The following is a 27,024-nucleotide window of genomic DNA, read 5'->3' as shown; positions in this document are numbered from 1 at the left end:
GACACTGTGACCATCATCTGCACCCGTAACTGGACATGACAAATCTAGCAGTTTGGGCAGTAGCCTTTAAAAGTCTGCAGTTGCAAGACCGACCTAAATCACACATTAATCTCCAAACTCCTACAATGTTTCTCACATTGAAATAATTATCTATCAATCACCAAGTAAAAACAAGCTTGTTTTATTGTCTTATAGCACAGGAAGGATGATTTAACTGATTATAGAACAAAGAGCGTGTAAGGCAAGTCTAAATACTGGTAGTCAAGGCATTTAAGAGTAGTGAATGGGTAGTGCCAACCCCCAGCAACTAGTCCTTCCTCCCACAGAAGGGGTGAAATCATGAAAGCACCTCTTCCACATCTGCGGAAACAATGTCATCCTGTTCTTCGTCTCGGCCCCGAACAGGCTGTGACTGGCTGATGCGCCGCTGCTGTGGATTCCGGATGATGTAGGACGACTGGGACTGGCTGGAGCTGCAGGAGAAACGGGAGGGCTGAGGGTCTGCAGCACCACGCTCTGGCCGCCAGCAGAGCTGCATGTTTCTCAGTGTGATTCTACCTGACCCACTTGCCAGGATCCTACTTTCAATCTGACCAAAAGAATTCTAATAAGTGACCAGTAAGTCACCTTTAGTACACTAGGAAATACCAGAAGTGTCACACTACTTATATGGATTTTTTTCTTTTTCTTTCCATCACACCCGGCGATGCACAAGGGTTACTCCTGGCTAATGCACTCAGGTACCCCTGGCAGTGCTTGGGGGACCATATGGGATGCTGGGAATTGAACCCGGGGTTGGCCGAATACAAGGCAAACGCCCTACCCGCTGCGCTATCGCTCCAGCCCCAACTTAACATTACTTTTTAAATTTTTACAAACTTTTCTTGCTTTTTGGGTCACACTGGCAATGCACAGAGGTTACTCCTGGCTCATACACTCAGGAATTACTCCTGGCGGTGCTCAGGAGACCATATGGAATGCTGGGAATCAAACCCGGGTTGGCCGCGTGCAAGGCAAACGCCCTACCCGCTATGCTACTGCTCCAGTCCCTATTTACATTTAACTTAGAAAGATTTTCTTAGCAAGGCCTTTCTAATGTTTTTCAGTTCTTATTTTTGCAGACCTTCGTTTTGCTTTGATTTTTGGTATGAGGGGAATGGGCAAACCCAGGAACTCCTTCCCTGCACAGACAGCAGCTGCTATCACTGCAGGCGCACATGGTACAAGCCAGCCGCTCCCCAAGACACCAGGTGTGACTTCTTTATAGCAGCCCACGTCATAACCACTGCCTTGTTTATGTGCAGGAGGAAACATGCCAATTCAAAAGTACAGTGTAAAACAGAATTGTAATGAAAGGTGAGGAATCTGTCTTGAAAATGGCTTTAGAGACGGGTGCCAGAGAGCTAGCACAGCGGGTGAGGTGCTTGTCTTGCATAATCCAGTCCCTGGCACCATAACACACGGTTCCTGGAACTCTGCCAGGAGTGCTTCCCAAGCACTGCTGGGAGTGGTCCCATAACCAAAATTAATTGAAAAAAAAAAATCATAGGAAGAGGAGACCCAAGAATAGAGCTGAAGAGCAGGATGGCAGTTAAGTAAATAATCCCACAATTTAACTCTTAGCTTTTGTTTACAGATTAAGGCCCAGTCTGTCTAAAAGAGGTTCATCAGTTCAAGGACCCTGTTTATGTATCCCTAGGGTTTTTCCTCACAACAGCTGCTCCAGAAATGAGAAACAAATCAGACCTTGTGAAGAGCCATTGAGTAACAAGCCAAGACCCAAAAAACCCCTCAACACTGTTAATTTAAGAAGGTACGGACTTCAGAGGCTTCCCAGACAGTATAGTGGAGTGGGCGCTTGACTTGCACCCGGCAGACCCAGGTTAAATTCCCCAGCACTCCATGTGATCCCCTGAGCCCCTCAGGAGACCTGAGTGTGTGACCCCCAAACAAAAAAAAAATAATAATTTTTTTTTTTAAATTTTACAAAGGGGGGGGCTGTTCATGGGCTTCGAATACTAAGTACAAAACCAAGCCAACACTGATGGTCTGCCCAGAGGAAGAGCATGGGGGCTGGGGTCCAGCTGGCAAGTGCAGAGCCATAAGCACGCCTTCCTGGGGCCTGACACACCTCAAGGGAGCACCACCTTAACTCTGCTCATCATGATTCTTAGCAATATTTGGCAAGGGGTGAACTTGTATCCTCACTAAAGTGTGACCCAGTGAGCAGTCACGCGTGTGTGACCTCCCATCATCAAAGCAATGAAACTCTGCCAACAGAATGGCAGTTTCTTCACTCCAAGACGCCACGAGCAAACTCTGATTTACTTCTTGGCTTGGGGGCCACACTGTTGGTGCCAGGAGACGGGACAGAGGTCTGGCAGTACACTCCAGCCCTCTCATTAGCTCTCTAGGCTGAACTCCCCGTCCCCCACCCCGGCATGAGGAGGCATCCAATCCAACAGCAGCTGCTAAAAATACCTGTAACTTAAATAAACTTCAATTTGCAGAGTTTACAATTCCTCTTGTCATGTAATCCCTCTTATTACATGACACCTATGTTTGCTGATACTTTTTATGGGGTGCTGGATCCCGGACCCATGGCAGCTGTATGCAAGGCAAGCACCCTACCCACTGTAGTATCTCTCTGGTCCCCTGAAACTTTCTGAAGGCAGTGCCAGGAATCAAAACAAAGGGCCTCATGCATATAAGGATGAGCTTTACCAGTGAATTATCCCTGGCCAAAGATAATTTTTGTTTGTTTCTGGGTTTGGGGCCACACCTGGTTGTGCTCAGGATTTACTAGGGGCTTTGAGCTCAGGGATCACTCCTGGTGGGCTCGAGGTACCACATGAGATGTGAGGGATCAAACCTGAGTCGGCCACATGCAAGGCAAGTACCTTACGCGATGCATTATCTCTCCAGGTCTGCCTGCAGAAAATACTTTTAAGTACAAGTAACATTCAGGCACACTCGCACATACTCTGGTAATAAATCCTTGGTTAGAAGGCTTTCAAGGAGTCACAGATTTCACAGGAGACAGACTGGGCACAGAAAACTGTCTCAAAGACAACTGGCTCCCATCATGTACCTACAGCCACACAGAGACCAAGCACGAGAGCACACAGCGGCTCCGTGGGCAGTCGTCTCTCCTGAGAATGCACTGCACATTTGAGCTCCATGGTGGGCTGCGCTGGGCAGCAGCAAGTTCCCACTACTCTGCCGTCCATGACGTGGCAGGAGAGCTAATCGAATATGTCTAGCACAGCCCAAAAATCCTGCTCATCATACGTGCTAGATGGCTTTGGATATAAGATCTAACTTCACGAAGCTTTAATTTCATTTTCTCACATTTAAAACTGGGAATCTTTTCCTAGGAAGAACAGGAAGCAAATCTAGGATACTTAAGATTGCTTCAAGAGTTCATAGTAAATATTCTGAAAATGTTACTAAACGAGAGGGCTGGAAACAGAGTAGAAATAGATTAATTAATGTAAGTACACTTTTTTTTTTAAAACTTTACGTTTGGTTTGTGGGTCACAGTCAGCAGTGCTCAGGAATCACTCCTGACAAGGCTGAGGGAAGGTGCTGGAGAATGCACCTGGGCTGGCTACCTGCAAGGCAAACACTCTGTCTGCTGTCCTGTCTCTCCTGCCCACATATGTGTGTTTAAAAGGTACAGGGAGGGGCTGAAGCAAAAGCACAGTTGGTACACTTGCCTTGCAAGAGGCCAACCCTGGGTTTGATTCCAGCACCCTGTATAGTTCTCTGAGTCCTGTCAGGCAGGAGTCATCCCCAAGAGCAGAGCCATTAGTAAACCCTGAGCATAGCCTGTGTGGCCCTGCAAAAGTTAAGAAGAACAAGAGAAAATGCAAAAACACTAAACTCAATCCTTTACTCTTAATTCAATACAATAGAAATGTCAAGGATTACTCAAGTGTGTACTTCTGTTTTTTTGTTTTGTTTTGTTTTTTTTGGGGGGGTTAGGGGGCCACATCCGGAGATACTCAGGGCTTACTCCCCAATGCTTGGGAGACTACATGTGGTGCCAGAGATGGAACCTGGGTTGAGCATGCATATGGTAAACACCTTATTCACTGTATTTGCTCTCTCCAGCCCCCTCCAGTGAATACCCGTTATGAAGAGTGACTACACACGATATGGAACCTGAAGGTTACGAGGAAAACTGCTCTCACGGCTAGACCTGACAACAAAAAAGATGGAGTACATACAATGACACATACATACAATGGAGTAATTTGGAAGCTGGTGAGAAGGGGAGCATCAACAGGAAATGGAAACCCATCACCAAGTTAGGATGTCAGCACAGACCACGTGGAGAAAGCCTGGGAGACTCCCAAATACCGAGCAGGTCACCCACATTAACCACAACTATGCTTCAGAACACAATCAAGAACCATTCGTTGGTCTGAAAGATCCTTATTAAAGCGTAGGCCAGAACAAAATCAATCTTGAGAAAAACAACTGAAGCAAGTAACTGCTGCCGCTCTCCAGAGCCTGATTCCAGCATCTCAAAGGTGTGTCCCAAAGCAGCAGCACTGGCACTGTTGGAGAGTCATCACACACTGGGTCATCAGCCCAACCAGGCTCCCACAATCACACCTGTGTTTTACTTCCTCTTAGGTCCAGACCTCAATTAAAAAAAAAGAAAAAGAAAAACATGCAAAACATGCCCTCTACATGGAGCCATATCCAGGCCCCGCAGCTGCGTCTGACCAAGACCCCCAAGCAGATGTGTGAACACTGGTTGGAGCAGCACCATGCCGGAGACACCAGAACATCTCAATTTCTAAAGATTTTGACTCAACAAGCATCTGGCCAGGGAGGCTACTAAGCAAATGGAAAAGAAGAACGAGACTTTAGGAATGCACTGGATACCTAAAAAAGTTTGATTCGTGAATTCCTTCAGCTCAACAGAGACAGCATGGTTGTTGGAGACGCTATTTTTCTAATTCTAGCCTTTTGCATATTAGATTACATAGCAAGTTGTCCCTCAACCCTAAAGCCTATGCCCATAGGTGCCCACAGGAAAAGGCAACTTGTTTTTGCATTTTTTCAACTTGTCCTGACTAGCTCAATGATATAGAAGGATAATGAGGTATATAGAAGTCTAAGATAGACCTTCTCATCAAACTAACCTAATGGTGTAATAAGAACATTGCCTTTCCAAAGACGTGTATGCTCTTTAAGATGCTTTTTTGCATTCCACTTAAATCTTGGCCCCACCCACTGGAGCGCAGCTGAAAAGGGTTCCAGGCCCACACTTACCTGCTGGACTGGTCAGGGGACGTGCGTGGGGGCAGTGGCTCCACAGAGAATAACTCCTCGCTGCCCTGCATGGCGTCGATGCTGGTGCTGGCCAGGGTGAACGGGGCCGTGGGGCGAGCGATGCCCATCCGCACAGGTACTATCAGTGACTCGGCGACATTGCACAGCTCCTCCACGGCGTAAGGGAGCAGGGCCTGGAACACGCGCTTGCACTTCCCAATGGGTTGTGGAATAAAGTTGCTGGAGTGAAAAAAGGGACAACCCAGGAATATTCCTTAATCTTTTCGTAACAGATGTTTTCATTATCATACACACGCATGCACTTACACATGTGAAAAATGTACAACACCCCAAATCAAAAGGATGCCTTACTTTTTCTTTTTGGATGAAGCCATTTCCACACTAAGAATGACGAAGACTCTTGCCACAGAACGCAGAAACCGCATGGTGACAGTGATGGCCTCTTCTCTGCGCCCAGGAGTGTATTTGTTCTGCAGTTCTTTCACCAGTGTACCCAGGAGAGTATCTAGAAGCTTTAAACAATCACAATCACCCATTAATGGTGCAATCTTAACACAATAACAGAATAAACAGCTTGTCAGAACTTTCTTCAAGGTCAAAATTTGTCACAAGAAGAAAATCTCACGTTTTAACGTTTTAACCCAAATACACACTCAGCATTTACTCTACGTGACACACCCTGCACTGTGCTTGACTCAGAGTGCGCCTTATATCTGCCCTGTTTGGTCCCCAATCTCACAAGACTGCAGCTACCAGAGCAGTCGAAGGACAGTTTCCCTCCTAGTGAGGATTAAACTGAACAGCCAAGCAGGCTGAAATATTTATGTTCATAAGCTCACGTCATCTCTTTTACTACCTCAGAAGATTTGTGGTCTCATCCATTCTCTCTATATGGTACATAATTCACATTTTAATTACAGAGATGCCCATCTCTGTATTTATTTCATTGTTTTCTCTCTTTTAAAAAATTATTTTGGTTTGGGGGCCCCGCTGCTCAGGGCTTACTTCTGACTCTGCCCAGGAACCAAACGCAATGCTGGCAATTGAACCAGGTGGGCTGTGTACAAGGCAAATACCTCACCCCCTGTACAATCTCTCTGACCCTTCTCTATTGTTTTAAAACATGTTGCTCGAAAATAGCTTTTTTAAGCTGCCACATGAAATTTCAGTAAGAGGCTGGACTACAATTCAATATTTCACTATTCGGTCTGTGAAGTATTTAAGGTTTGCTATTCTAAGACTTTGTCCTACCATGAGTTATTTCTTGAAGCCAAGTGCTGAGGCCAGTCACTCACCATTCAAGCACTTTCTCAGCAGCGCAGTGTCCCCCTCCCAACTCGCCCAACCTCACGGCAGAAAGGGGTACTTGAAACCACACTGAGGAAAGCAGGACTCTGCATTTCTGGCCTACCATATTTTTAGCATATTTGAACGTGTTTTTTAATTACAACAAAATGAGCTTCTGTTGTTAAAGGAGACACTGAAATTAGATTTGGATTATAGAAATCCTTGGCTGAGCCAGATAAAGTCCATCTTTGTGCCTGTACCCAAAGGACTTACCAAGATATCTGCCGTACACTTGACGATGAGGCAATGTGTGAAGCAGTCCAGTCTGATGGTGCCACTCTGCTGGTTCAAGTACACCTGCTCCTCCGGCAGAAGGTGGCCAATCCGACTGCTGGCGCTGAGACTGCAAACAGAGGGGGACAGAGACAGGATGCACTGTCACTACCTCCACGATCATGGGAAGTCCATAAATGGACAAAATCTTCAGAAATACATACGGGTCCTTATTCTCCTGTGATCCAAACATAATCATAGATTTCAAAGCATTCCAGTCCTGTAGTACACGCTCCAGTGCAAGCTGGGCAAATCTCGGAGGCTCTAGGTCATGATCAGGCATATCCGAATCTACAAGACAGAGCCAGGCAGGTGAGGCGGAACTGCAGGGGCCTGCGGCGGCAGCCTACACCACCAGCCAGGGCACTCACCTTCAGGATTGGCGGTTTTCCGGTTGCGATCCTCCCGGATCCGAGGGGGTCTGTACTGGCAGTGCTCGACAGTCTGCCTCGCAACCGTCTGCACTAGAAACAGCAGGAGGTGCTCCCCCCTGCAAAGCAGAAGGACGATGTCAGAGATGGGGGGAAATTAACCATGCAATGTGTTGCATGTACTCTGTCCTAGGATCCCACTTGCCTGCTGTTTGGCAGGGTGACCAGGTTAGTAGCAGTGAGCAGGCGATAAAGCAGGTCCAGACGGGCAGATTTCTGTCCAGCAATTAGGGTTTTGCATTTACATTTCTCCCAACAATCACAATATGCTGTGGGTGAAGTCCGTTTCAGTCTAGGGAAAAAAAAAATCATACACAGAACACAAAAGGTTCCACACTGGAATCAAATAAGCTGTGAAATACTCTCAGGGTGGAGAAGGTGGATGAGCGGCAGAGCATACACAGACCATGCCCTGTCTCTTGGCTGCACATGGCTACAAGAACACATCAACTGTGGGCTCCCATCCCAAACGCTCCAGCACCAAGGATCTCTTAGAGTGATGTGAAGTTACAAACCAATGCAAAATTCTCATGACAAGAGGTTCTCCCGGAATCACGTGGTCAAAGTTCCCTTCCCCTGGAATGTCTTTTCACATTCCTTCCACCACAACTCCATTAATATAGTGTGTTCCCCCTCCCTACCCCAATGTAGCATAATAAACTCCTCTGGGAAGATGCCTGCTGGTGTCCGAACAGACACAGACCCTATGAACAAAGACTATCTGTCCACCGCTACCCTGGTGCCTAGCACAGTGCCCTGAGTTAGGGTATCAAGAACCACTGCCAGATGTTAAAACTGAGTTGAAAACTACTTCAACTACAACTACTATGGAGACACATTTCTGTAAGTGCATATTTCACTTGTCCTTCACAATCATTTAGTAAACACAATAGGCAGCTTTGCAAAACAATTCCGTTAACCCCAACAACCACCACTTGTGTGCGGCACAGACAGCGAATATCCCTGTAGGGACTCCGGTCCCGCAAAGGTGAGTAACAAAGGTGAGCATTTCACTAATGCTTCTTGGGGACGTGGAACGAGCAAACTAAACAGTCATCCTACTGCCCAATGAAAGGTCAGGACATTTAATCAAAAAACTAAGCAAGGCACCAAGCAGACGGTCACCCAGAATTGCTTAATGCCTGTGGCAGTTTCCTGGAGAGACCTCATAGATGGTGTCTCAGTCTGGCTGGGTGGAGAACACAGACAGAGCACCCGGGCTGGGTGGGTTCTCCAAGAGGCCATGAAGCTGTGAGGTCTCAGTGTGGGCTCCTTTCCCCCACCAGCAGACAGCCACCACTATGCCAGAGGCCTCGTGAGAGCCAGCAGCCCAGCATTTCGGGTGTACCTGAAACCCAGAGTCACTCAGGATGACAGACGTGGACCTCTGAATCGTGAAGGGCTTCAAGTATGATGGTGCAAGGTACTTCAGCAGAGACAGAGGAACCCCAATAGTTAAGAAACGGGAGCAGAACTGTACTCACTTGCAGTCGTGACCTTTATGACAAACCCTGGCACATTCTGTACAGCAGCAGAGGGACTCCAGCAAGCCACAAGTTCGACACTCAAAAATATCCTGCAACAAAGAGGGTATGCCATTTTAATATGTATTTTGCTTTGTTTTGTTTCGGGGCCACACTCAGCGATGCTCAGGGGACTAGATGGGATGCTGAGGATTCAATCCAAGTTGGCAACATGCAAGGCAAGTCCCTTAGCCACTGTACTACCACACCAGAGAAAAACTATGCATACTTCATAATAAGCCTATTTCTGATATTTTCCAAATCATTTCAGTCCAGTGGCAGCAAAACAGCATATTGATAGACTCTGCAAAAGAGCCATGAATGGGTGTAGCAAAAGATTTCCTCTAGTATTATACAAATGGAAACCAGTTATTACAAGCAGGGAAAAACACAGTTTCTATCCTCCAATAAAGGCTATTACGGTTTTAAAAATCTGTGTAGATCAGATTATCCTACCCAATGGAGGTTTCTAATTTTCACAATACTTCGTAACTAATTTAACGAATAACTCCTTTGCTTCATTTATTCAGAGTTCTTCTTTAAAAAAAAAGATTGTTTTTCTGTAAATCCAGTGATGGTCAAAGGGAAAATAAAAAAATCCTAAGCAGAGCATGGGTGTCTGCAGAGGGGGAAGGAGAGGAGGGAGAGGGGGCAGCAGCTAACCTGGTTAATGTGCTCTGCTCCCGTCCACGTGAAGCTGCAGGTGTCATTACAGCACAGCACATACAACGGCGAGTCATCGGGGTTGGTGCCTGGTGGGCAAACCATGCCCATAAACACATCTTCCTCCTTTTCACTTGATGACACTTCAGCTAAACAGACAAAATACAGTGGTTCATAAATCAAGGAAGAACTTAACCACAGCCATCAACTATTCTCCTCCAAAAAAAAAAAAAAAAAAAAAAAAGCACTAACCATTCACAATTTGAATCGAATTGCCATTTGTCATGTTTTTAAAATCCACTCAACTCTGGTGCAAAGGGAGGAAAAGTGTCATTCCATCGTGACTGCTTGAGAACAATACACCATTCATGAGCCACCTAAACCTCTAGCCCTGTGACACACAGTTGAGATTTAATCTAGCTTAATTTGCACAGGCTATTCATAACCAGGGTTTTTACGGAGATGGTTCCTGTGGCAGTTAGAAGCAGCAGCAGGAATATTCTGCATATTCCTGGCTTCTACTAAGCAGAGCTTCCAAGCCCTGTAAGAATAACAAGGCCATCTACTTCTGTACAGCTTTAACATCAACACCAAATAAATACTGATTGATCCTAACTGTATTTTTAAAGCAATCCAACTTTACTTTCCAAAGACCACAGTATCCAATGTGACAATGCAGAAGGCTGGGCTAGATCCAGGCATTTCTACAGCGATAAGAAGCTCCCCCATGGCAGGGACAGGCTGGGCACAGGACAGAAGCAGACACGAAGGGCTCACTGTGTCTTGCTCTTTGCCCTCGCCCACCTGGGCTCCTGAGATGTGTCTTCATCAGGTCCTCACCAGGGCTGTCAACCCAGGAGACAAATGCAACTCCATGGGCAGCGTGGGGGGTGTCCCTTTCACGGCATGTGGATATGGTGATTTTGGCCAGAGACTGCGTACAGATCATTCCTGGTGCTAATTATGGAAACATCCAAGTCCAATGCTTGGCACGCTAGCACCAACACAGAAGGACTACAACTTCATGTGGTAATGTTGTTTGCATTTTGGAGGCCTTGGGCATAAGTTCTTGTAAGAGAAATTGCTGCCAGTGGCTTAAATCTAGACTGTTTATTTTTTAATTTTTCTGTGACAAAAAATTTAGCATGGAAACCTCAAGACAACAGACTATTGACAGCAACTGATTCTCTTCAGTTGTTGGTCTCCCCAAGGAAGTGACATTCTGGAAAAAGACGAAGAAATTGATGAAGAAGACGACGAAGAAGAAGAAGGAAAGGAAAAAACTCCTCCTGTTCCCATTTCAAGTGTCTGGGAGTGCATCTGGCAGTACAAGTTGGTGTCTGATTGCACCGTTGGGTTCATTAATAAAAATGCCTTCTAAAATAAGAATAATAAAAAAAACCCTACACCATTGTAGATCTGCTTTTGCGAATTGTATACCTGTTGCTTTCAGATGAATAGGAGACTTGGAAAAAAGTATAAACACATAAATTTTCTTTATACACAAATATATTTGCCAGAATCATCTTTAGAAAGGGGCAAAGGGAGGAAAACAGATCTTTTTGAAAAACCTGCTCATCTCTCCAACGGCAACAGGAAATTTTTTGGCTGTGGCACTCACAAGGATCACAACGAATTTGAATGATTATACCACGTGAACACAAGAGAATTTATTCACGATGAAAAGCAAGCACTCATGTTGGACTTGGAATGAATTACCTTTTGCAATTTTCTGGGCTGTTTCTAAGATGGTAATTGCAGCAGGATAAGCACGGCCACTTACAGCTGACATAAATGGGGTCATCCCTCTGGCATCCCTAAAATAGAAAAATTATATATACAAATATTATAGGCTATTTCTTTCTCAATAAGAAAAAAGAAATGCACATTCAAAAGTCAATGATTCATCAACTAACGCACCCCACTTAAAAATACACAAACACTGTGGTATGTTTATATATTTGGGTCAAGATAGTGTCATTTATTTTACTGTATTACGAAAATTATTCTTATAACCCATTCTAAAAATCCAATTAACATCATTAGTCAGAGACCAAAGTGGGGGTTTAATCGAATTTTTCAGATTCACTGGCTAGCATTCTCTTCTAATCTTCCACTTATAATCGGGCAAATCGGTGTTTGTAAAAATACATAGATATCCCATACTAATGTTCTGCTCATTTTAATTCCTACCTATTCTTCAATAAAACTACTCAGACTTCACTTCCTTAAAGCTCCCTGTTACCTGGATAAACACATCTCTCACTTCTGATTAGCCCAGTACACTTAGGTGTCGCTCTGATGCATTGCTGTATGTGTTACAAATATTTAGTAACTTATGAGTCGATTACTGGTTACTAGAAGACAGTGATAAAATTTGGTCCTGAGATTTTTAACTTTAAAAAGAAAAAAAGCGCCCACATACTATTGGTTACAACAGAAACAAAGTTTTAGGGCTAGAACACTAGCGTGCCTTGCACACAGCTACCCCAGCATTGATTCCCAGAACTACATATGGTCCCTGGAATCCTGCCAGGAGTGATGGCCAAGCACAAAGCCAGGAGTAAGTCCTGATCCTAGAGGGAGGGACGAAAGGATAGTGGGAAGGGAGGGATTGAGGAACAGTGGGAGGGAAGAACATCCTGCCCATATCTGGTCATTATGAGCAGGCAGAGAATAACAGACAGAACCCTCTGCAGCTTTAGTAACCAGTATAATTTTAGCGGAACTCACTCTTTAGCTCAGAAAGGCAAAAACCCAACCACCCACACCTGAAATTAGGCTAGAAGGAAATCCTTAAAATGGAAAATATAATGAATGCTTTCTTCTTACTCTCAACCCCTCCATTCAAACCCCAACATCACCACCATGTTCAAATTGAGTGTCTGATATACTCTCCTTGCATTTTGTAGATTGACAAACATTTAACAAGCTTTTTTTCTGGGGAGGAAGGGGGGCAAGAGGCAGGGAAAGGGGGTGAAAACTGGGTCACTCCGGGACCATTTGGCCCAGGAATCAAACCTGGGCGTTGGCATTCAAAGAAGAAGCTCTAGCCCTTTGAGCTCCCTCCATTTTCAACAGGAATCATCAATCTGGCAATTTATTCCCAAATATGCCAGTGAGGAAATTATTAGCAACTTCGGGTAAATTATCCTATACTTGTAACACTGAAATTCAACATTCTCTACACCCACCATGTAAAAGGCAAATGAACTCTGCCCATTCTCATTTGCATCCTAGCCACTGTCAATGACAGAGCTCACCAACAGAGCCGTACACAGGAGCTTCACGGATATTCTATAGAGCCCGGAAAAAGGGGAGAAAAACCAGCCACTGTGAGGATACAAAAATAAAGGCCGAAAGAAAAAATAAAGGCCTTGTGAAACCATTGACAATTACAATAACAAAACAGCGAACTTAATGACTAATTTTACTAATGGGATAATGGGAAAACAACCATTTTAATCATAAATTCACTAATTTTCACCTGAAGGTTAATAAACTTACATATAAAGAATAAAGCTCCTCACCCTCAGAATAAATTAAAGTATGGTCAAGGAGCATTACCACACAATCTTAAGCACAGCTCTTACACCCCTCACAATGACTGTAAGCCTTTTAAAGATTTCCAAAGAATCAATGGCCAAGTGTCAGCTGGAGGCAAGGCAGAAGCTGTGTGGTTTTTAATTTTACAGTAACAAACAGAACTCATTTCTAGGTTCCCGTTAGAGAACAAGATGCTCTTGAGTCTTTTAACACATTAACACGTAACTTGACTATACTCAGTCTTCATGTAGAGCAAGCAATTGGGAGACGAGAGCCTGAAACAGGAAAAATGCTGCCAACTCTAGGGATAGTTTCATGGTCACCTTCGCTCACTCTTCACACCCTGTCAAAACCCAGCCCTAACAGGAACCAAGTCCAGGCTTTTTCACCAGCAGCTCATTACAACCCTTACTTGGCAGAGAGGAGCTCTCTCAGGTAAGGCTGCAGAACCACACTGTCACACAGCAACTTGAGAATAAAATGAGCGTTGGCTTTCCGATCCTTGGACTCCACCACTGAGGGTTCTGTGGAAGGACCTGGAATCAAGCAGATCCACTGAGTAACAACTCGAGAGTAAACAAGACAGAGTGAAAGAATATTCTGGAAGTATGAAATAGGATACCAGGAAAATACTCTAGTATTATTAGCAAATTAATGATTTCAGATCCCCCCTCCCTATCCCCATCCCTCCACATGTTCCAGCCCTGTGTGCCATCTTCCTGGCCCCATTTCAGAGTTCAAAGACACTGACATATTTCACAGGTATATGAGATAAACAGATGTATGTGCCACACCATTTGACCCTTGATCTCCCATGACACCATATTTTTGCAGAAACCTTGACTCAGAACAAGCAACATTCCCCCCTACCCCCACCTCCACAACCCGCCGCCTACACAAATGTTGTCCTCACCTGGAATGGTGGACGTGCTCGGTCCCTGTGCGGTGCCAGTGGCTGCAGTGGTTAGAGAGCCCACAGCAGGGGCCAGGATGAAATCAATGTCACCATCTTTAAGTAAATAATGACAAAATGTCCGTCAGCAGAGGCAGTATCCCTAACACACTCTTTTAAGAAGCCTGGGACTTTCCCCGTCAAGCTAGAGGTTAAACTGACAGGTGGAAGGGAAACCGACTGGCCAGCCTCAGAGACGGAACTGCGGGCCATGGCTGGTGTCTGTGATATACTGCTTGCAGGCTTCTTACCAGTATAGTAACATGTTTTCAGGACACTAATTTTTCATTTATAATTTCCCTTGACCTCAATTCTGATGTCCAAATTAGCTTGAACAGTGCTTTTTAACCCCTCCGCCTGAGGACCAGCAGAAAATTTCTGCAGACAGGAACCATCTACAGTGTGTACATATTTCAGGCCTCCAAAAAATCCTGCAAAAATGTGACACTCCTACGTCCCACCACCAATTTTTTTGGCATTTTGGGTCACACCTCCCCTCCTAAACAACAACAAAAAAATTTTTTTTGACCTTTTGAGTCACAGCCAGTGATGCTCAGGGCTTACTCCTGGCTCTGCACTCAGGAATTACTCCTGGTGGTGCTCAGGGACCAAGTAGGTGCTGGGAATAGAAGCTGGGTCAGCTGCGTGCAAAGCATACGTCCTACCCCCTGTACTACTACTCCAGCCTCTCCTTCCCCTGTATAACCCTGTGTTTTACTAAACCCCTGACTCAAGTCAGAATCTTACCAGGGTCCATGGCAGGAGGATCAGGAACCCAACTAGGGGGTGCAATGGGAGGTGAAACTGGATCCTGGTGGTCACTTGATGAGGAACCAGCTTCATGTCTGCCCAAACCAGCCGCTCTCAAGGACCGTCGCATCATTTCCCGTAACCTTAAGCTGCAACCGCAAGGATAAAATCAGAGCTCTCCACCACATCCACACGGCGAGAAACGGTGCATAGTAGCTCATGTGACATCACAGTGTGTCCTACACACGAATACGCCAAGCCTGGGAGAAGCGTAAACACCTATTCTGGAATCCCAGGGCCAATCAGTGAGGGAGCAGGGTAGGGCCAGGGCTCCTGGCTCCTGGTCCAGCACTAAAGCCACTACGTTGAAGCTCCCAAACAAACTGTCCTCAGGGAACGAAAGGTGCAGCAAAGGAAGATTAGAAAGTAATCTTCTGTACAGTTAAGATCAATGAACAGTTGAACAATTAAGCCAAAAATTTGTGCCTGTCCCCAGGTTTTTTTTTTTTGGGGGGGTCACACCCAACAACGCACAGGGGTCACTCCTGGCTCATGCACTCAGGAATCACTCCTGGCGGTGCTCAGGGGACCATATGGGATGCTGGGATTCAAACCTGGGTCGGCCGCGTGCAAGGCAAATGCCCTACCCGCTGTGCTATCACTCCATCCCCGCCTGTCCCCAGTTTAATCAGCATTCAATTTAATAATAGACAAAGATAAAACATACTGATGAGGACAAAACCAATACTGCTAGTCCACTAAATCCCCTTTCAGGGAGGTCAAAGCCACTGAATTAAAGTCCACACAGTACTTTTACAACGGACATCAATTTAGATAGTTTTAATTTTAAGAAGTCGTTGTTTTTTAACTGCTGCATAGCTGGAATCCCAAAGAAATGAGCAACTGAAACTGGAACTTGTAAGATGTGCTGCTGCATTAGCGACTGGGCAAAACACTTCAACCACAAATAACACTGCCCACTTGTGCACATCACCAAAAGAAGATTAGCAGCCCTCTAAAGCAGGCATTTTTTTGAGGTGCTGGAAACTAACTACCTGTCAAAAAATCTGGATCTCTGATAAAGAATTTACAAAGATTTTTAAAAAAGAACGCCAAGCAAAGCACTAGAAGCCTACAGCAACGAAGAGTGCTCAGCCACTCAGAGTTTCTAAGTGACTCAATCGGTTCCATTTAAGGGCTACACACGAGGCCGAAGGTCTCGCTCTCGAAGACTCGACATTTCTGACGTGAGACCTGCCCGCCTTACAGCTGAGCTCTGTGATGCCCAGAAAAAAAATCCTCTAGGTATTTTTTTATTGTCTGAACCCCCAGTTGTGCTTATTATTAAATCCAAGAATAAATGTCTTTTCCATGTACATTTTCAATTTTTTTAAAGAAAACAAAAGGTTTTTTCCCCTATCTAAAGCATTTACAAATATGTCCTTCAGGCTACTTTCAGGAATTCTTCTATTTTAAAAGGCTTGGGCATGCTGCTGTACCTTGGGGAAAGAAACAGTCTTTGGAAGAGTATGCAAAGTAAACTTGAATGAGTCAAACAATAGGTTAGTTATAATTACCTGTAGTTAATGCTTTCATGATCAGAGTACTTTCCCTCAATTTAGAAATGAGTTTAAGAGCATCTATAATATGGAGGGGCACATATATGGAGGGACTGCTTTAGTCGAGGTCAAACGCAGCACCCTTAGAGAAAGACCGGGCCCCCAAGGCAGGCCCAGCCAGTGTGATGCTCCTACAATCTTAACTAGGTCCAGGCCGCCGCTCTGCACCCAGACGAGAGAGGGGGCAACCGGCGGTGGGAGGCCCAGCAAATATTCTCAATGTCAACATCTGGTCGGGGCTCCTCAGTAAGAGTACTTACAGCAGGCCACAGACTCGCCACCTACGATCAACTGAGGCACGGGTACATCAGAGAGGGACTTACAAGGGGCAGGGAGTCAAGGCCGGCTCAGGGTGTACATGCTCAGCTACAGGTGATCGGATAGTAAAGAAAAGAGAAATTTAACAGTGCACAGGCCAAACAATGTATAAGGGCCACTCTCCGACCTCTAGCTTAGAGTCAATTAAGTGAAGAGAAATCTGAGACCAGAGTCTCATCTTGAACTTGCCAGCTCCCAACTTTGTTGATGTGATGTAGTCAATTCACTATTAAATGAGGGGGGTCATTCCTTGTCATTTTTTTAAAAAGTGTCCTTAACCTCTTCTCTTCATTAGGTCTTGGAAACATTTTTAAGTACAATGCCCAGTTCCTCATATAGATTCTTTAAAAACAAAAACAAAAAAACAAAAAAGAAAATCATTCTTCAAGATGTTGTACACAATTCATGAAGATTCACCTGGATCCTCAGAGGCTGAGGACAATACTGAGGAGGTACCACCTTGGCTGCTAAGGTTCAGAGTTTTGACATTTCTTCTTCTAGGCTTGCCTGGAGTCATCATATTTTCTGATAATATGGAAGAAGTCAAGATGATGTAATTTCCTCTTTGTAAGCACGTTATATCCATGCTACAGAAGCTTTAGAATCCAGTCATGTTCAAACACACCACTGTGACAAAAAAGTGAAGGTCATGTGTCTTCCAGATTAACAATCTCTAGAGCACATACACCTGCAATCAGCTGCATCAATCAAGCCTTCCATGCCCTCTGCCCTGGGACTCAGGAGCCAGTGCGCCACACAACAAGCTTCTGAGTCACATCACCATCTGGAGGCACAGACCAGTACTGCATTCAATACCGGGACTGCATCGGTTTGGAGCGTACGGCTCCCGAGGCCCAGCCTGCTCACTCGGCAAGGGGCGCGCCTAGAAATCCATGGAAGGCTAGAGGAGGGTTGCACTTCAATGAAGCAGTCTGTGGACTTCCTACCGCCCGGCGTGGAGAATAAGCCTCCTGCACTTTCAGCTGGTCAGCCGGCAGCCCTGAGTTTGAACTGGGGAAGAGCACTGCAGTGACATCTTCGGCAAATGCCTCAAAGGAGCTTACTCTGCAAATTATTTCTGTGAGCAAGAGATCACCCACTCTCGAAGCTCCTTTTAGTCTTTGCCTTCAAACATAATCCTTACATGAAAAAATGATGGCAGCACTGGCATTGGACCAACCATATCAGAGTCCAACTTGATTGGCACCTGTGTTTTCCCTGAGGAAATGAAATACCTGAAATATTCAAACACTAATTTCTTTATGAAGAACTTTAGTTGCTTTCCATTTTAGCCCATACATTTTGCCTAGGAAACTAATTTATAAACAAACTAACTGGAGATAACTTCCGTCTGGAAGTAGCTATGTGACATTCTGATTTAAATCATAATTTGGTTGCTCATAAGTGGTCTTTGATAGATCTCCCTTCAGGATGTGTAAGTCTCCGAGACCATGGAACTGGTACCCAGTTAAAAACTGTCATTTTTAAAGAGAAAGTCTAGTAAGGGACAAATGAGCAAAAGCTCTTCAATGAAGGAGGCTGCCCGCCCTGCCCTGTCAAACAGGTGCAGTGGCTTCCACTGACCATCTGCCGCAGAGCCCAGAATCCAGGTGCTTTTCTCTATGGGGGGCGGGGAAAATAGTAAGCCTGAATTCTACATCAACTTCATCTATTTAAACACCTACTAATTTCCAACATGTTATTATAAACGATTGTCCATCTCACAACTCAAAGCCTGAAAATTGAAAATAACCAATTCAAGTCAGGGAAGTGATTCATAATACACGCCAGCCTGAGAGCGCTGAAAAACTGACTGAAATAAGCAATCTGAAAACAAAACTACTCGAGGGTCCTTCAGTCACTGAATTATGTTTTCTCCAACTAAAGAAAACCACTTCCTAGGAAGCAAGAAGGGTAAATTTAAAACACATTTGAGGAATCAAAAGTGAACTAAATACCTCAAATTTTTTAAAGCACTCTGGGTTCTGAAGTTCTGCACTAAGATTCTAATTAGATGTTATCAGATACTTTACCCCAGAGTGATACTGAGAAGGAACAAAAGTCCTACCAATTCATGCATTTGATAAGAGATACACTTCTTTCTGGACTTGGATTTGTTTCTGCCAGTTAAATGTTCCTGGTAAAAATCACATTACCTTCGGCTACTTGAAGATCCAGCCCGATTACCCGGGCCGTTACTTGAGACAACGGAGATTGCGTTTGCAATGGCCTCCACAGCAGAAAGCCTCTCTGCAAAAGTGTTTCTCTCCGAGCGCTCTGCTTCTGAAACAGGAGAGACAGAATTAGGATTGACTTAACACTCTCGGAGGAGCTCCAGAGACAAAATACTTCCTCCTGTATATTCTGCTGCTCCAATTCACATACTAGTAGCTTTCTCTTCCTCAGAGCAACAAACACAGAAGACAGATGGAACTAGAACTTTTAGGACTCGTGTCGTTGAGACTTCTAGTGATACCATGACAATAAAGGTGAGAGATGCAAACCACTATTCAAAAAAGGATCTCTCCCAAGGAATCACAAGCAGAATTCAAAACTGAGGGAGAGAGGCTGGAGCAATAGCATAGCGGGTAGGGCATTTGCCTTGCACGTGGCCGACCTGGGTTCGATTCCCAGCATCCCATATGGTCTCCCGAGCACCGCCAGGGGTGATTCCTGAGTGCATGAGCCAGGAGTAACCTCTGTGCATTGTCCCAGGTGTGACCCAAAAAGACAAAAAAAAAAAAAAAAAAAAAAAAAAAAAAAAAAACTGAGGGAGAATATCAGGGTCTGTTTCACTGCCCTCAGGCTCCAGCTGCCCCTTCATTTCAGTCAATGTAAAGCTTCACGGCAGAAGGCAGGGAAAAGCTTACAACCTTTCCAAAACCATCCAACACTTTAGGCTATTCTCCTTGTACTCTGAATATTGGGACAAAACTTGCTTCAGTACAACTTGGCGCAACTTCCTAAACAATTTCCATGGTAATTAAACCTGCAATTATAAAATCAGCAATGCTCATAAAGTATTCATATAGTTCAAGCATATCAAAGAGACTAGAATTCAAGCAACAAAACACACTAAACAACCTTAATTACATGTTACCCAGTCAGCCTGACGGGCACTTTTACCTTCTGCTTAGGTTAAAATTTACCAAGAACATACAAGTTCCTTACAGTGATTTACTTGGATACTCACTAGTATTTTTAAAAACTTGCCTGAAATTTCTTTAGAAGACCTCATTCTAACTCTGATTTTACAGCGCAGAGGGCTGAACCGTGACCCTGCGTGCAAAGTATGCTTCCCGCCCTGAGCCACACGGCCCACCCCTTGCCCAGTGCTTCAGCTCACCCTCCTCTTCCTTAGTTTCCTTGTTGCTGGTTGGAAAGCACACTGACACACAAGCATGCAAAATATTTCGATTTCCGTCACATCTGTGGCTGATAAACGTCTGTAGCATCTGTAGATTTTGCTCTAAAACCACCGCTTGTTCCAGATTCATAAGATATTGTCGACAGGCCTCATAATCACAGCGTAGAATGTGCTGCATTAATGTTTGTTTCTGTACTCAGACAAATCCGAGAAAAAAAAGTTTATGAATTATAACAGAACGGGTTCCATACCCCAAACACTCTCATGGCCAACACATAGTAGAAGCAGCTCAGTAATATAAGGAAAGATAATTTCAGGGAGCTTGGCAAAATGCATCGAATGCCAGTCACATTTTAAAGGTAGTATACAACTGACAGGAATGGAAAAGAGCCCTTGACTTTTGTAACTGGCGTGCAATATCTGTAGCTTTTGCATTACACGAAGGAGTGAGAGTAGACGTACTTGGCTGGCAATCCAGCTTGCACACCCTTGGTTTACATTATGTAACTATCACATTAGAGCCTCAGTACTATTGATGACCAACTAGGCAAAGGATGTATATTTTTGTTCCAGGTTAACTCACCCTCTTCTCCTCATAAGGTTATACCACACATGAAAACCCAAACCATCAATTCCCCAGAGGCAATACACACAAGAGTATTTCATGGTCATAACATGGTTGTGGTGACCAAAGATTTCTGGAACACCCGAGGCGTAACGGTTGAAACTAGAGACAGGACATCTGCAGACCCCCACATTCAGAGAGTGGATCTGACCCACAGCATGAAGACGGCTGGAGATCGTGTGGGTGGAGCCCTGAGAACGGATCAGTGCCCTTAAAGAGAGCCGAGCTCTTCCTTTCTATCATCTCTCGAGAAGACAGCCAGGAGTCACCACACACCAGGGCACCTGCCGGCCCTAGCTGTGAGAATTAATTTCGCTTCATCTACAGCAGAGTACATGAATACAGACACACACGGCTTCAAGCAGACTTTTTCCCAAAAAGGATAGCTCCGGGACATTTAATGAACTGACAGTATTAACTGGCTTGGGAATTGGCATGTTTGTTCATTTTACTAGAATTAGGAGTCAGAAAAAAGGAGATGGGGAGAAATGTGAAAACGCAAAGGAAAGAAGATGCATTTGAACAACTTGCTGCTTCCCTTCAAAGTGTTAAGTCACCAACTTTCTCCACCCAGCTTCCTGAGTAAGGAGTGGGGGAGGGAAAATAAAAATAGAGTGAAGAAACAACTAATTTAGTGCCTCCAAAGTGCCAGAGAACTATTAGTTATAAAGTTACCAATGGCTTTAAAACAATCCCATGAGATTAAGCTTGTTAAAGTTAACTCAGACATAGGCCATTGTTTTAAATATAAACTTAAAAATTTTTAATTAAGACACCATGATTTACAAAGTTGTTCGGAGTTGCAAGCAGAAAATGTTGTAATATTCATCTCACCACCAAAGTCCCAGGGTGCCACATGCCTCCGTGACATGCACATTTTAAAACCTGATAATTAAAGTGTGGGTCTCTGTGGACAACGAACGAACACACACACACACACACACACACACACACACACCCCACCACCACCACCTCTACACTATCAACCTGGTAATTAAAGTGTGGGTCTCTGTGGACGACAAACGAACACACACACACCATTCCCCCGCCACCACCTCTACACTATCAACACGCCCAAGCTTCTGCCCCATCCGTGTTACCTCCTACCTGCTTCACCTAATGCTCTGTTTGGAGAGAATATGTTCAAGTCTCTCCAAAGACTTAAAAAAAGCACAGGAGTGTTCACGGGAAGCCCATTGACGACAGCTGGCTGCACAGTACTAGTGAAGGGGCTATTTGCCAGCAAATGGCGCTCTACTTAGTTGGAAGCAGCTATCCTGAGAAACCCTGACATGTAACCTGCAGCAGCAAGCTTACCGAGTCATAAGCAGAGAGTTAATTTTGCACACCACATTCTGTTTGTCACTTGCTCTTATAGCAACAGGCATGCCCCCAAGCCAAGTCACTGGAGAACAAGGAAAGTGATGCCATGCTTTACTCCACCCATGGGAGGAAGTCAATGGATCTCCACCCTGGCTATGCTCATGGAGTGCAAGGTCAGAGAACTAAATGCATGGCACATGTGAAGTGCCTGCAAGGCTCACCAAATGAAAGCTCAACATAAACTATATCACATACACAGGACCAAGCTTCCGACTCAGAGCCAGAAAGTTACACAGCGGGACTGCAATGAACTGAAAGGAACAGAGACCTTCTAAAGGGGGCACACAGAGTGTTTTCAGGATAGCACACAGTTACCAGAGTTCCTACATTAAGTATAAGCCCAGCCCCAGAGTCCCTAATGTTTAAGAGCAATTTTTTATTTAAGATCTTGTATATAAACCTTGTGAATTTTAACTGTTGGCAAACACTGAAGAATTTTTTTAATGAAGTAGTTATTCCTAGGGGCCAAGTTCAGATCACAGCTACCTTCTAAATCCTCACCCAAATGAGGCTGAAACCACTAAGCTACATGACCAACAAAGCGAAATCAAAACACAAGCACTGTACCTCTGAAGAGCTCACAGACAATTCTCAGCAGCCCCACGGCTCAGTCGATTAGAGTAACCTACACTGTTCCAGTAAGTCTGCTTATCACGCCCAACATAACAGAGCATAGGCAAAGCTACCATACCAAGCTCCATTTGACTCCTTTACAGAAAAGGACTCACTCCAGTTTCTGGCGTCCCATCTTCTTTAATTCCACTGTCAACAATGACTGAGAAGAAGCCAAATTCAAGTGGCTGCCTTAACTGACCACCACAGCATTTAGCAGAGCTGATCACTGCAGATCACTTGAGCTTTCATTTGGCTTCTAACAGAACTGTCATGCACACTCTCCTCTAAGACTCTCTCACCGCTGGTTTTCTCTTGATCTCCTTGGCATTCACTCACTCAACTATTACAGGGAGTGAATCAAGGGACACACATACACACAGTGCAGTTCCCAGCAGGTCCCAACATTTCAATTCTGAGATAATTCTCATGCTTCAGTCCCAGATCTTTCCAACTACTGTCCAATGTCATAGACATACTACAGACACCCCCTCAGTGTCTCTCTCCCACCCAGTCCTCCTCCTGGTCTTCAAACTCACACACCTCTCTCTTTACCAATTCCTCTTGGGATCTTTGAGGCCACACTCAGTGGTGCTCAGGGCTTAGTCCTGGTTCTGTGCTCAGGACTCACTCCTGGCAGTGCTCAGGAAGCCATATGCGGTACCAAGCACCAAATCCCGGTCAGCCACATGCCAGGCAAGTACCTCACCTGCTGTACTGTCTCCCCAACCCCTCCCCAATTTCTTATGCCCATTTTCAGTTGAACACATCAAAAAACAGTCCTATATTGCTCGCTCATTTCTCTACCTCCTGAACCTTCTTCAGTTCAATAAATGCCAACTTCCTTCTTCCAAAACCTTTGCCCTTCAGTTCCACGACACCCCGTACTCACCCACAAGCAAACTGTTGACTGTCCCTGGAAAACAAATCTAGTATTTAATCATTTCTCATAATTCTATCATCTCTTTTGCTAAGCCGCCTACATCTCCCATATGATAACTTACCTTCCCAACTGTGCGGCATCGGCCTGCTCCCTGCCCCCTAGTTTCATAGCATGCTAACAGTCATTAAGAAACTTCGATTCGATTAGGTAAGGTCTTCTCTCGGTGTTCCAGTACCTTCCAGTGTGGTGACTTCCACACGTAACAAACACCTCACCCAGGCTTTCAAAACTAAACTTTCCCTCTTTCCACTTGTTCTTCTCATTTTCCCTCTTGAAAGTGCACTGAATTGGAAGCTTTTATATCCCCTTCCTTTCATTTGCTGCTAACATCCAATCACAAGTTTTATAGCTTCTATGTCCTCAGGGCTTCTCAAGTTTCTCCCCTCTAAATCATTTCCAAGAATTCAAAATGACTGTGTCTAACTGAAACAAGTCTACTAGTCTTCCCACCTGGAATCTAAGGTCTGTTTGTTGACCACAATTCATCTTTTTAAAGTATTTTTTTCAGGGCTGTGGGCTCAAAATCTTTCTGAAACTAACTTTCACGAAAATCCATAGACCCCTTACCTTAGGTTAGCACCAAGGCCCCTTGGTCCTCTTCTCTAGCCTTACCAGCTGCCACTCACTGCTGCAAGAGCCCTAACTTTTGGCTGTATCAGCAGTATGTACGTTTTCTTTTCTTAAGACACTTTAACCAAATTCATAAAGGCTGCCCTTTCTGTGTGGAACAACAGGTCTCCCATCATCTTGGGTTAGGAGGCCCTGTCTGATTGAATCCAGATACCCCAACCTTGCCTACAACCAGTCTGATGTATCCCTCCTGCAACACTGTACACATCTTTCTCAATTACACTGCCCTGGAATCACTGATTCACTGATCTGCCTGTCCTAATAGCCTAATAGTTCCTATAGAGAAGGGCCAATGAATGAGCTAATCAAGATGTTCCCCTAGATTCTAGAAGTGTCTTCTGAATTAGACTGTTAAGTAGTTTCAAAAGCCAGCTTACCTCTACAGCCATGATGATAATAGCAGCTTTCTTTTTGATTGTTGAATTGGCAGGAAGGTTAATTAAAGAATGGACACCCATTCCGAGGCTACTAATAGGTGGAAGATCAAGCCAGTCAGGATCCCTTATTCCTCCCATGCAATCTTTGGCCATTGGGTAAATGGTACCATTTCCATCTCGAAGAATAATAGGAGACTCCTACAGAAGAGGGGAAACATTAAAATCTGGCTCCCAACCAAAACATACATCTGATTTTCATTCGCTCGTGTAATAATGACCATAGAAAAATCACTAGCACTAAAACAGGAATATCCAAAATTTGCCATTAGTTTTTTAAAAAGCGAAGTGGAACCAGATCCAGGAATCACAAGAATGACACTGCTGTCAATACTTTTCAAATGCAAAAAATAAGTGTCTATACCTGTCCAGCTGTGAAAATGGCTACGTTCCTCTCATTCTGACCAAGGAAAGCAATACTGCTTGTAGGGAAATTATTTTCCTGCTCCGCTTTTCCTGTGGCAAGATCAAAGATACAGTACCGAACCCAATTTCCCGTCTTCAAAACAGCATGCACACCTTCAGAAAAACAGAAGTAGACAGCAGACTTGTTACGTTTCTCAGTCTCCAGCAACTACCCAATTGTCACAGCACCCGCCACATTTACCAATTTCAACAGATATATTTTAAGTTCACAGAAGCTAAACAGGGGATAAAAACTGCCCAGGCTCTAAACCACTTTATCCTATTTCCTTTCACTGCACATGACAGCATACCAGTTGAAAGGTCACAAAATGTTTACCTTTGGAATCCACATTCACTGCGAGTATTTCTGTTTTTTCAGGTATACAAAGCTTCTTAGGAGTCCTCTGGAAACAGTCGGGAACTTTAGGTGTTCCACCAGTTTTCACAACCTATGAAAGATAAATGAGATTTTACATCCAATTCTGCTCTAGACACAAGGAGTCACCCCAGTATTGTCGTGCTGAGCAATTCCCCTACCATTACCTGCAGCTCATCAATCCTAAGCAGCCTACAATCCTGCAGAAGGGAAGAAGGGTCGGCATCTGAACCGCAGCTGCTCTGACAACTGGTGTTACTGGATGTTCCTGGGAATTTTACGGCAACGTAAGCACCATCTACTTTCAGCACCTAGAAGTATAGGGAAACAGACACAAACCAGACAGGAAATCAATAGCACAGTCCAGTCACTGAACTAATTCAACAGTGATGGCATTTATTGATGAGTCTGTTTCTCTTGCTGCTATCACCAAATTATAAAATTAATCTGAAATGACTCAGTTCTGTTGCTGATGTCTGAGTCAAAACAAAATTGAGATCCAAATCAGAGCCAATAATTATGGTGACAGACTATGAGTAGCAATCAACTGAAAAACCAAAGCATATGCCTCTGCTCCTTTCTCTGTATTAGCCAAGCAGCCCACTACGAAAAACTTTTTCAATGATGGCAATGATCTATATGGCATGGCCCATACAGCAGGCATTAGGCTTCCACAGTACAAGTAGAGCTTCTAATATAGAGCCAGTACTGAGGTGCTGTCCATAAATTCAGAGTCGCTGAGTGAGCTGCCTTCCTGGCCCGCAATGCACAGGAGCTGAAACTGTGGTATCTGCACTCTGCTTCTGTTTTATAATCTTCGAGCAGAAAATGCCTGCTAACATGCCACATTTCTACTGTTAATGAAACAGTGCAGAGTAAGGCTGCTTCAGATCTGAGTAAGCAATGAAAAAGTACTGTGCTTCGCAGATAATCCACAGCTATTGCTCCATTTTGTTTCTTAAAGTATGTGAAGACAGAAAAGTGGAAGTAATGACATTTCAGATTGTGTGAAAAGGCAGATCCTCTCCAGGGATTCCTTAGGACTTCCAAGGACTCCTAAGAAACTCTGTATTCCTGGGGCGAGGGGAGAAGGTACAGGTGACCCAAAGAGAGAATCTTCAGGAGAAAAGGTCCACAAAATGAATAGTGTCTGAAAGTAAATACACCTTTGCAACTTGTCTGCAAATCTATTTACTACAAAGGATGGTCTTCAAAACAACAGTATCTCTATACATACTGCAGAGGAGTCCAACAGCCACAGGCTGCTGGGTCAGGGACAGAGGCCTGCACTGCCTGCATCAAAGTAAGGGTGAGACTTGAGACCACCGCTCACCTCTCGGGGTTGTGATTAGCAGTGTATGACAGTTCAGTGAGCCAGTAGTTCTAAAAAGATTCTGAACAAACCTTGCCAACGGGAACATTTTTAACATCTTCCACGAAAACGACCTCCCGAAGAGACCACTGCTCTTCATTCACCTTCTCCTCTTCTTTGGGGGCTGGGGTTGACCGTCGCCGTT

At 44.5% G+C, this 27,024-nt stretch overlaps 1 protein-coding gene across 1 annotated transcript in view; it reads right to left on the bottom strand.

The window, feature by feature from the left end:
* Positions 1-27,024, bottom strand: part of UBR5 (ubiquitin protein ligase E3 component n-recognin 5) — a 120,509-nt gene that overhangs the window by 32,809 nt on the left and 60,676 nt on the right. Inside the window, exons 16-35 of the mRNA XM_055129363.1 lie at positions 26,912-27,024; positions 25,675-25,818; positions 25,469-25,580; positions 25,091-25,245; positions 24,670-24,867; positions 20,079-20,289; positions 18,889-19,015; positions 14,793-14,944; positions 14,007-14,102; positions 13,506-13,629; positions 11,267-11,364; positions 9,548-9,696; positions 8,846-8,937; positions 7,507-7,653; positions 7,302-7,420; positions 7,095-7,221; positions 6,871-7,000; positions 5,662-5,822; positions 5,290-5,529; positions 350-473 (exon numbers count right to left, since the gene is read on the bottom strand). Of these exons, the coding sequence (XP_054985338.1) occupies positions 350-473; positions 5,290-5,529; positions 5,662-5,822; positions 6,871-7,000; positions 7,095-7,221; positions 7,302-7,420; positions 7,507-7,653; positions 8,846-8,937; positions 9,548-9,696; positions 11,267-11,364; positions 13,506-13,629; positions 14,007-14,102; positions 14,793-14,944; positions 18,889-19,015; positions 20,079-20,289; positions 24,670-24,867; positions 25,091-25,245; positions 25,469-25,580; positions 25,675-25,818; positions 26,912-27,024 (2,819 nt within the window). The remainder of the gene's footprint in view (positions 1-349; positions 474-5,289; positions 5,530-5,661; positions 5,823-6,870; positions 7,001-7,094; positions 7,222-7,301; positions 7,421-7,506; positions 7,654-8,845; positions 8,938-9,547; positions 9,697-11,266; positions 11,365-13,505; positions 13,630-14,006; positions 14,103-14,792; positions 14,945-18,888; positions 19,016-20,078; positions 20,290-24,669; positions 24,868-25,090; positions 25,246-25,468; positions 25,581-25,674; positions 25,819-26,911) is intronic.

The sequence above is a fragment of the Sorex araneus genome, chromosome 2 (assembly GCF_027595985.1).
Source record: "Sorex araneus isolate mSorAra2 chromosome 2, mSorAra2.pri, whole genome shotgun sequence".
Classification (NCBI taxonomy): Eukaryota; Metazoa; Chordata; class Mammalia; order Eulipotyphla; family Soricidae; genus Sorex; species Sorex araneus.
This window is presented reverse-complemented; position numbering and strand designations above follow the sequence as displayed.